We start from the raw sequence: 11,167 nt of genomic DNA on the forward strand, positions 1-11,167 counted from the left end.
GAACACCGAAGAAAAATTGATGCCTTTGAATTATGGCATTGGCAAAGATTAATGAATATAACATGGACTGCTAGAAGAACGAACAAATCTGTCTTAGAAGAAGTACAGTCACAATGCTCCTTTAGAAAGGAGGATGCTGAGACTTTGTCTCAAATACTTTGGACATGTCATCAGGAGGGACCAGTCCCTGGAGAAGGACATCATGCTTGGTAAAGCAGAGGGTCAGCAGAAAAGAGGAAGACACTCAATAAGATGGACTGACACAGTGGCTAAAACATTGGGCTCAAACAGCAACAATTGTTGAGTATGGCGCAGGACCGGGCAGTGTTTGGTTCTGTTGTACACAGAATCACTATGAGTCAGAACCCACTCAATGGCACGTAACAACAAAACTGAATTCACGATTAGTCCCTTTAACCTGTTTAAGTAGGCTCTGTAAACAGCACCAGTTCTAGACCAAAATCTTAAGAGTCACCCTCAACATCTCTAACTCCTTCAACACCTCTAGCTCCCTCAGCCCCCACATCTAATCAATTTCCACAATCTGTCAATTCTACCATGTAAATATTTCTCCAATTCATCTACTTCTCCCCATCTCTACTGCTACCATCCTATTACGAGCCTTTCCTTCAATGACACCAGACTCTTAATTTTCCTCCTATATCATATCTACATGCCTTCCCTATGGTTTATTTCCCTCTACCTTGCCATGAAATGCTGGAGTTCTTCAACGTTCAATTCTACTTTCTTTCTGTTATTGTACTCAGAACCCTCTCCCTAGGCTAACTCAACCTCAACTGTTGTTTTAATACTTTATATTGACCATGGTTCTCAAATTAACATTTCACATCCAGTCTATATTTTAAGGTGTAGTACTCTAAACCCAACAGGCTACTTGACCTCTCCACTTGGATAACTGAATCAACCAAAGACAACTTAATTCGTTCAAAACCGAATTTATAACATCTCCCAAAGGTTAAGAGATAGCTGGAGCCAGATCACATAAGGTCTCTGTAGGCCACAATGAGGAAACTGGGTTCTATGTGATGGAAGCAACTAGAGATTTTGAGTATGAGAGTGATACAATCTGATTTACTTTTAAAAAGATCATTCTGTCTGCTACAAGAACAGATGCTACAAGAACAGTGGTAAGAGGGGAGGTGCAGGGCACAGTGAGGAGTCTTTGCTGGGGAAGGCAGGGGGACAAGAACAAAACTAATTCATAATATTAAACAGAGCTACAGAGAATTTTAGCTCCACTTTCACCTTGTAAGAACATTCGCATTTTAAAAAGCATTACATGCTGTTCACTGGGGCTGCTGCTAACCACCCGACAGCAACTCTGTGCAGGTTAGAAAAAGAATCCCCTTCCTTTGTGCAGATGCAGCCCCAGCAAATCGTATTGAGCAGAACACTGTCTCCCAAGGGAGCTTCAACGGACCACCCTTATGCATGCAGTGAGTGATGTGCACAAATTCTGTTGGCATTAAGAAAGCAAAGGAAGAGGAAAGGAGAAAGACAGGAAAACAGTTTTCACTGGAAGAAACTGTTTACCTAGATCATGTTTGTAATTTAAAAAATTTAATATTTCAAGAATATTTTTACATTTGGGTCTACACCAAACTTATGAGATGTACAAGCTGATTTCACCACTTTCTTCGTATAACTATTCCAGAAAAGCACAGCCTCAGTCATTGTACTTTGGGCTCATTTCTTAAGCAAGAGACCCAAGAGAGAGAGGCATACCCTTTAAACCATTTCCTTCCATCTCTCACCTGAAAACTGACACACCAAAGGATGACATTCACAAGTCTGTTTTCCTTTTTTGTTTCTTCCTACTTAGGAACAGTTTTTAAGTGAACATAATTTTTTAAATTTACAGTTTGAGGCAGTTTGGAGGTTTCGGGCCGTCCTACTCCTGGAAGCATAAGCTTTCTGGTCTCTGGTTGTTCAAAGGGTGTTTTTAGTTCTGGTCTAAGGTACTTTCATGAACATCCAGTTCCTTCAAATTGTGCTGCATAATGAAGCAAACAGAAGCTCTTCTGAGGACACTGGAGTCCAGGCACGTGGGAGACTCGCCAGGGGTTCAGCAGGCCTCTAATGTGCATCCCTGCGACCACCACATGGCAGCACTCCCAGGACTTCCCACCTGACTTTGATCTTTGAAGAAAGAAAGGTCAGTTCTGGACGTCCTTCACTTCCTTCAGACACATGCTCATGGTTTTCCTTCAGGATTCTTCCCAAACCAGAGAAAGAAGCTAACTGAAGACTCCAGCCCTACCGTCAGGTGGCCCCAGTGTCTCTCTGGACAGTCTGGACACCAGTCATGCTTTCTATTCAGTTTAAAGCAATTAATACTCATTTCACTTGAGGAGACTCACTCATCAATCAGATGCCCCCAAAGTGAGAAGAGAGAGAACAATTCCTTCTGATTTTTCATGCCAGACTCACTCCATACCTAATGGCCAGACTGATGCCCCTTCTAACTCTCAACTAGTTCCCTGCTGCCTGCATTCTCTGTTTACATGGTGGTGGCTTCCTACCATTTTCACAAGATTCGTGTATTTCTCCCAAATGAGAGTCAAATGTGGTTCCCATATGAAAAAAATCTCAACTTATACAGAGAAAGCTCCTCCCCAGTATGAGGGCCTCCAGGACCTAGACAGCTTGCCCTGCAGCTCCTCTGCTAGGCCCCGGTCCTGAGGGGCCCTCATGATTCCAGTGGACCTGACAATGGCCTCAGACAAGTCTTCCCACTTCCACTCCAGCATGCTTTCCACATTGGCTACAGTGTGACCTCCTTTTCAGAATGTAAACCTGGGCATGTGGCCAGGCTCCTTCAAACTCCTCAGTGGCTTTTCATGACTCTCAAATATAAACCAAAGTCTGTGACAGGGTCCACAGCTCAGTGTGACCTAGTCCCTGCTTTTCTCTCCAGACGATTCTTACACTGTTCTCCTCACCCCGTCTGGACTGACTAGCTTCCTTTCTCAGGACCATTCGTGAGAACTGCCACTCCCTATGCCCGGATAAGTTCTCTACATCCTCAGCGTACCTTCCCTAACCCCCACTTCCTCAGGGAAGCCTTTGCTGACAGTCCCTCCTATCATATGTTCTCATAGCACTTTCTATCTTTCCTTCCTGGTACTTTTCACAATTTGTAATTTTACAGCTTTGTGTGTGCATAGTTTATCAGCACCTGTCTTCCCCACCAGAATGTGAGCTCCACAACTGCAGGACCTTGGTCTCTTTCTGTCCAATGTTGCACCCCCAGTAACCGGTATGGAACTCACTCATCATGTATTAAGTTTTAACGGACAGAAAAGCAGTAGACAAGTGTTTGAACCTTGATCTTCTGACTCCAGAGTCTGAGCCTCCCCTCTTAAACAGCTCTCATTCCCCAGCTTCCATGACACCTGCCTCTCCCGTTTTTCTCCCTCTGGTGACTTCTTCTCAGGCTCCTCACAGATTCCTCTTTCTAAACCCATCTGGTAAATTTGATGTTTCCTAGGATTCTGTCCTTTGCCCTCTTCCCTCAGTTAGCTCAAGGCTTCACAAGTCACCTTTGTACTGATGACTCCGACTCTCCTCTGAGTTCCAATTCCACCTACCTTATACAACTGCCCACTAGCTATCTCCACCTCAGTATTTTACTTACATCTCAGAGGATACCCATCCTACACTGTACTGACCCTATACCCTTAACAAACCTGCTCCCCTCCTATGTTCTTCTGCTTCCTCAGGAACCTCACTTCAAGCGTCTTCATTAGGGCCCTACGAACTTGCCTAGATTATTGCAATAATCTCTGCAAAGTTTCCCATCTCTAGTTTTGCCTCACTTTAAATCTATCCCACACAATGTTTCCAAAGTGATCATTCTTATAAAATTTAAATTACACAAGGACTTCATAAATATGTTCTCGTGAAAAATTATTATATTTAAAAATAAAATCTGCTTTCACCACCCCATTCTTGAGCCCATTCCAAATGTAACTGCTATGACCAGTTAAGGTGTATCCTCCTTACCTTTTTCTCTGTACTTACATGCATATTATAAACAAAAACATAACATACATAATTTTCTTTAAACATAAATGCCATCATAGCATAATGTTGCTCTATAACTTGCTTTTGCCCTTAACATGTCTCGGAGCTCTGTTCACACCAGCATGCTCTTCCTTTCTAACTGTGGCAATGTATGCCCAATAAGGACACACCACAGCTTCTTTAGCTATTCCTTCAATGAAGGACATTTAAATTGTTTCTGATTTAGACCACTTTGCTCTAAAGTATTGAAGACTGTATAATTCTTCTGCTTAAATCCTTTAATTTACTCCCAGTCATCCATGTTGTTGTTGTTGTGTGCCGTCAAGGTGATTCAGACTCATAGAGACCCTACAGGACAGAGTAGAACTGCCCCATAGGTTTCCTAGGCTGTAATCTTTAAGGGAGCAGATCGCCAGGTATTTTCTCCCACGGAGCCACTGGGTACGTTTGAACTGCAGACTTTTCGGTTAGCAGCAGAGTGCAGAACCACGGTGCCACCAGGGTGCCTTCAGTCATCCATAAACCTAAAAAATCAAACCTGCTGCCATCGAGTCGATTGCGACTCACAGTGACCCTATAGGACACAGCAGAACTGCCCCGTAAGGTTTCCAAGGAGCAGCTGGCGAATTCAAACTGCTGACCTTTTGGCTAAGCTCTTAAACACTATGCCCCCAGGGCTCCCTCAGTCATCCATGGGCTTTCTCAACAAGCACAGTATATTTAAGAAATTGCAAATAATTCATTCTGGCTGAAAGTCAAGGTATGTATATGGGAAGGAAAGAAGATGAAGAAGGAAATGAGATTGGAAAGCTAGGTAGGGGCCACGTTATTAAGTACAATTCTAAGGCATATGAACTGTCCTGACTGTTCATATGTCCTGACTGTTCAGGACAGTTCATATGCCTTAGAATTGTACTTGATAACGTGGCCCCTACCTAGCTTTCCAATCTCATTTCCTTCTTCATCTTCTTTCCTTCCCATATACATACCTTGAGTGCCAGCCAGAAAGAATTATTTGCAGTTCATTAAATATACTATGCTTGTTGAGAAAGCTCATGTCCTGGGGCCTTAGTTTTCTCCTTCCCCACCTTCTCTTGAGGACCGATAACTTTGAAGAAAGATTCTCAATCAATACCTCCAAAGTACATCCTCCTCTTTAAATAATCAGACTATTAAACCTGCAATGATTCCCAGGCACTTCAGTCTCATCCACTCACCCAGAGAGGAGCCTGCAGGACCTTCTTTCTCTACCTTCCAGGGCTCTTCTCCTTGCTGCAACAGGGAGATCACTTCTGGCTTGGAAAATGGGGGTCCTGCTCAGAGACAAAAAAAAAGACTTGGTTTTTTTCTGTCATAAAGAGGTATGAGAATACTTAGCTGCAGATCTTTGGTCAGCACAAAAACAAAATTTGAAAACTCAGTATGGTACGAAGAGCGTCTGTGGGTGCTCAAGATTGTGCCCCCACAATGTGTGAGGGGATGTGTCAAAGGAAAGACAAATGACTTGTAGGACATGATTATGTTATAATTAATTGTACATTAGAGAAATGAGGTAAACATATACAGCCTCGATTAATAGGTATCATTAGCTTTCTATAGAAGAGGAAATATGTTAGATGCACAGACTGAATTAAAATTTGCCAACAGGTATATATAGAAAAGATTATGTACCAAATATCTTATTAAAAATGAGAAAAAAAAAATCTGACTCCCTTTTAAAGATGGCAGCAGTCAGCACACTACGGGTTATGGGCCAAATCCAAGACACTCCTGTTTAATGTATTGCCCTCGAGTAAAAAGTAGTTAAAAAAAAAAGAACATACTACAGAGACCATATGTGGCCCTCAAAGTTTAAAATATTCACTATCTGTACCTTTACAGAAAAAGTCTGCTGACTACTGGGTTATACAGCGTGCATCTAGCTGGAAAAGAAGTGTGGAAAAGGCAAGTGGAAGGTCTAAAAGGTTGAATAATGCCCTCTGTTGAGCAACTGTTTTAGGGAAATGATGCCTGAACCATGAAGAAATGCCTAACATGTGACTGTATAGAGGGAAGGGGATGATTATCGGTACTACCCGATCCACTCTCATACATGGGGTAATTCTATGCCAACACAGGAGAATAACACTTTTACATTTTTTGTAAAGATCCTATAAGGACAATCCATGACAAAATTCAGCTAAAGTTTTTTGATGACCCATGGTTTTCATCCAGGGAATGAGGTCCTGAGATATCCCAATTTCTCAATCTACAGGGGAGCTTTTCTTTACCCAGTGAGACCAGGTTGCTATAGTTCTCCAGCATCACATCCCGGTACAAGCTCCTCTGAGAAGGATCCAGCTTTCTCCACTCATCCCGAGTAAAGAGTATAGCCACATCCTTGAATGTCACCGACACCTGTAATGACAAGCCATTCAAGCTCATCCAGACTACTCAGCACACAGAATGAAGTTGTTGGCAGGGGAAGGGGGAAGGCAGGCAGGCTATCCATGAAAAGCTTCTGATGTTATTCAAGGTTCTGAAGGTTCAAGGTCACTTGATTAATGAACAATCAACCAATGGCAAATATATACTGAGCAGCATAATGTATGAACCAGGTACTACTAACCACTGTAAGAGATGTGTAGATATTAAGACCATTAGTGGGAGAGTTAATTAGAATAATCCTTCTGACGGTGATTTGAAAATACATATTAAAAGCTTTAAAATGTGCATGATCTTTAACCCATCAATTACTATAGTTATATTGTAATAATGCACAAAAAAGCAGATACAGAAATATTTATTGTGGTGTTTGTAATAGCGAAAAATGGAAACAACCTAAATAACCATTGATGGAGGCCAGGTTAAATAATGTAAGGCATTATTTGTATGCTTGTGAGCAGATTATTCAAGCTTAAGGATAGTAATAATGAAAATTAAAATAGCTCTCATTTATTGAATGCTTTCTATGGGCCAGGCACTGTTCTTGGAGCTTTGTATTAATCTTTAGTATAATCTTTATTTAATCTCCACAATAACCCTATGAAGAAGGTACTAATATTATCTCAATTTTACACATGATATAAGAAAGTCACCATGAAGGTAAGAAATCAGTCTAAAGTCACACAGCTTGTCGGTAGTGGATCTGAGATTCCTATTCAGGCAGATGTCCAAGTCTCCATTCTTAAAAACTCTGCAAAACTGTCTCACAACACCTACCTCATAGAGTTAAAAAAAAAAAAAAAGCACTTAAAATTGTGTCTGCCTCATATTAAAAGTTCAAATGTTCCAAGCCAAACCCATTGCCATACAGTCAATAGCTACTGACAAATCCATATGATTAAATAGTATGTAATGATTAAGTTCTTTGAGGAGCCCTGAAGGTGCAGAAGTGCTCTCCTGCCAGTGAAATGGTTGGTGGTTCAAACCCACCAGCTGCTCTGCGGGAGAAAGATATGGCAGTCTGCTTCCATAAAGATTACAGCCTTGGAAACCCTATGGGGCAGTTCTACTCTGTCCTGTAGGTGCACTATGAGTTGGAATCAACTCAACGGCAATAGGTTTGGTTTTTTTTGTTGTTGTTTTACTGATTAAGTATCAAGTCTATATTTTTTGACATCAAAAGACATCCATGATAATAAGCTCAAAAACTAAGTATAATTTGTTCCCATTTGTGCAAAATATAAATAAGTATGTATTTGTGCATAGAAAATGATTCTGAGGAATGCATACCAAAGGGATGACAGTGATTATCTCCAGATGGTGGAATTAAGAGTGATTTTACTTTCTTCTTTATATATGTATTTTTTATTCTCTGAAATCTTTACCATGAGCATGCAATATATTTACAAGAAAGATAATTTATTGACATATGCGGGAAATAAGTACAAGAAATGATCCTGGCCTTCAAAGAATTTACAATTCAATTCACGGACCAGAAAAATGCATGAAATAATTGTTCAATTATTTGAACAATAAAAGAAAAATGTGTAGCTGGACAGGACCGTAGACCAACTCCTAGTTCAATCCTCATTTTATAGATGAGGAACACAAGGTCCGTGGTAGTCAACACCTCAGGTCACATACTTTATTGGTGGCAGCGGCAGGACTATAACAAAAGTTTTCTAACTTTTAACCCAGCAATCTGTATGGTCTCTCTGGTCTTAAACTTCTCATCATCAATTTTTATACATAAGTCTATGCAGTACTGGGCAGCAGATGAGGTTATGGAGAATTTCATACAGGATTTAGTCACACACAGGGATAGAGAAGATTCTGACCAAGAGAGTAACCTAGAACTATAGGAACATGTGAAAATGGCTTAAAAGAAAAGAACAGCAGCCCAAATATGCAACAGCAGGCCCTGGCTGTAGCCTCCGAAGATCAAACACCTCTTCATTTCATTGGGGAAGAGCTCTGGTAACACATGGGCTGGATCTGTCCTGTGTTCCAAAAGATATACCAAGGCTGGATAATTAACGGGCATGAATTTATAGGCCAGACAACATATGGGTTTGAATTCAAGTGCTTTGACTTCTCTAAGCCTGCTTCCTCGTATTTAAAATGAGAATAATAATCGCTATGACAGTGAGAAATAACACATGTAAAGCACTCAGCACATTTCCAAGCATGCCAGATACTCAATAAACAAACTATTATTGTTAGCTGAAGAATGAGTAAAGAACAAGTATTTTCTAGGTCCTACAAACATTGTATAGAAGTCTCTATCTACTAAGATTAATATCATTATTAATAATATTGTTTAGCTAGTATAACAACCACATATTGAGCATCAACTATATGCCTGGCCTTGATCTAAGCACTTTCAATGTACTAACTATAGTGATTCTCTCACCTACCTTATGAAGTAGGCACAATTACTGTTGTGGGTTGAATTGTGTCCCCCCAAAATATGGGTTGTAAATCCTAACCCCTACACCTGTGCTTTGGAGCCCTGGTGTCATAGTAGTTAAGTGCTCAGCTGCTAATCAAAAGGTAAGCTGTTCTAATCCACCAGCAGCTCTTTGGAAACCCTATGGGACTGCTCTACTCTGTCCTATAGGGTTGCTATGAATTGGAATCCACATAATGGTAATAGGGTTTTTTTTTTGGACACCTGTGGTTATAATCCCGAGTTTTCTTTGTTATGTTAATGTGACAGTATTAGCATAGGGTGTGTCTTAAACCAATCTCTTTTGAGATGTAAAAGAGATTAAACAAGCAAGTGAGCAAGCAAAGATGGGGGAAGACAGATGGCCATGCCACACGAAGGAGCCAAAGATCAGAAGCTCAAGAGATAAGGATCTTACCCTAGAGCCCAGAGAGAAATAAGGCTTCCCCTAGGGCTGGCACCCTGAATTCAGACTTCTAGCCTCCAAAACTGTGTCAGAATAAATTTGTTTGTTGAAGCCATGCACTTGTGTTATTTCTGCTATAGCAGCACTACACAACTAAAACAATTGTTATTCCTCTCTTACAAGTGAGAAAACTGGAGCAAAGAGGAGTGATTTGCACAAGGCCCACAAACGGCAGCAAAGGAGATGGATGAAAATCCAGGACTTCAGGCTTGAGAGTCCCACTTTTGAACCACTGTGTACACAGCCTCTCCACTACTTATATCCCATCAAACTGTCCCAGAGGCATCCTGAGGAGTCTTCCCTCTACCCTTGAAGTCAAGAGACCACTCCAAACTGTGTCCCCTCCAACACAGCTCTACTTTGTTCTCACATTGGCTAACCTGGACGGGGCCCCTCCCCGATTCCCACAATATTAGAATATTGAATACTGCCAGTAAACATCAGTTTTTAACTGAGTAGTAAAAGCAAGGCATATAATACATAAAATTAAACCAAAAACAACCAAACCCATTGCCATCAAGTCAATCCCAACTCATAGTGACCCTATAGGACAGAGCAGAACTGTCCCCATAGAGTTTCCAAGGAGCGGCTGGTAGATTCGAACTGCTGACCTTTTGATTAGCTGCCAAGTTTTTAATCACTATGCCACCAGGGCGCCACATAAAGTTAAGATGGAGACAAAACCTAAGAACTGGGCTGGAGAAGCCTGGGGGTGGTATCAGAATTCTCAGAGATGAAACGAAACAAAATCATTTTTGCCAAGGGAAGGGAGGAAGACAGTGGGTGAAGGAGGCAGGACCAGAAAGGAACTTTTCCAAGTGTGCATGTTTATTTTGTCCCCAGTGATATAAGACACATGGCATATTACTTGTCAAGTGAGTAATCACACAGTAGATTGAAAACGATGAACAAAAGAATGCCTATCAGGGAAAATAAAAAAAAGAGAAACACCAGACACAGATGGAGGAGTGGGTAAGCATTCCTCACAGAATCCACCAGCCACCAGGGTGGACCAACTCCTCCTAGGGAAAAGGGCTTGGGCTCCAGATGCTGGATAAGATTTTACTGGGTCCAGAACTTTAGAAGAGGATAGGCAAAACATCCATCCATGGAAAATGAAACAGAAATGAACTCACCTGAGCCTTTGCTCCCCTTTGTCCAGTGGCCATGTCCTCTTTCTGGGCTCTTCCCCTGAGGATGGGTGGAGTCTCCAGAAGGTGGATCTGAGAGAAGAGAAAGGGAGCCAGGAGGAAGCCCCTTCTGCTTTCTACCCTTCAGAATCAGGAGCTCTGAAATCCTTACACAAACTGAGACTGACCTCAGGTGCCTTCAGAGAGGGAAGGTGGAAGGAGTTAGGAGCCAAAAGGACTATACTGGCCCAGCCACCAACTCTTTCCCTGGCTCAGGGAGTATCCAGAGAACAAAATTTGGAAAAGGAGAATAGACTTTCTCAGCAGTAGCAGCAACATGCCAGGCCCTGCTTTACATGATTTAGTCCCCATTGCACTAGTTGGCATTGTTAGCATCCCTATTTTATAAATAAGGAAACTGAGGACAACATGAGCAGCTTGCCCTGAGTTCACACACCAAATAAGAATTCCAACCAGTGCGGGCTGGTGGTCTAGAGCACAGCTCCTCACTACGTGACACCTGACAACTTTTCTCCTCCTCAAGCTCTTTCCGATCCAACTCCTTCTTCTTCTGTGAAGGAATCAGTGAGCAGATTTTTGAGGAAAACAGTGGCTTTCAGACGGCGGGGAAGGGGCTATCTTGAAGAAAGG

The 11,167-nt window shown here is 41.7% G+C and overlaps 1 protein-coding gene across 1 annotated transcript in view; it reads right to left on the reverse strand.

Annotated features, from left to right (window-relative positions):
• Positions 1–10,885, reverse strand: part of LOC101351309 (zinc finger protein 354A) — a 24,984-nt gene extending 14,099 nt beyond the window's left edge. Inside the window, exons 1-3 of the mRNA XM_004391005.3 lie at positions 10,523–10,885; positions 6,318–6,444; positions 5,265–5,360 (exon numbers count right to left, since the gene is read on the reverse strand). Of these exons, the coding sequence (XP_004391062.1) occupies positions 5,265–5,360; positions 6,318–6,444; positions 10,523–10,555 (256 nt within the window). The 5' untranslated portion in view covers positions 10,556–10,885. The remainder of the gene's footprint in view (positions 1–5,264; positions 5,361–6,317; positions 6,445–10,522) is intronic.
• Positions 10,886–11,167: the final 282 nt, after the last annotated feature.

This window comes from Trichechus manatus, unplaced genomic scaffold (genome assembly GCF_000243295.1).
Source record: "Trichechus manatus latirostris isolate Lorelei unplaced genomic scaffold, TriManLat1.0 scaffold00394, whole genome shotgun sequence".
NCBI lineage: Eukaryota > Metazoa > Chordata > Mammalia > Sirenia > Trichechidae > Trichechus > Trichechus manatus.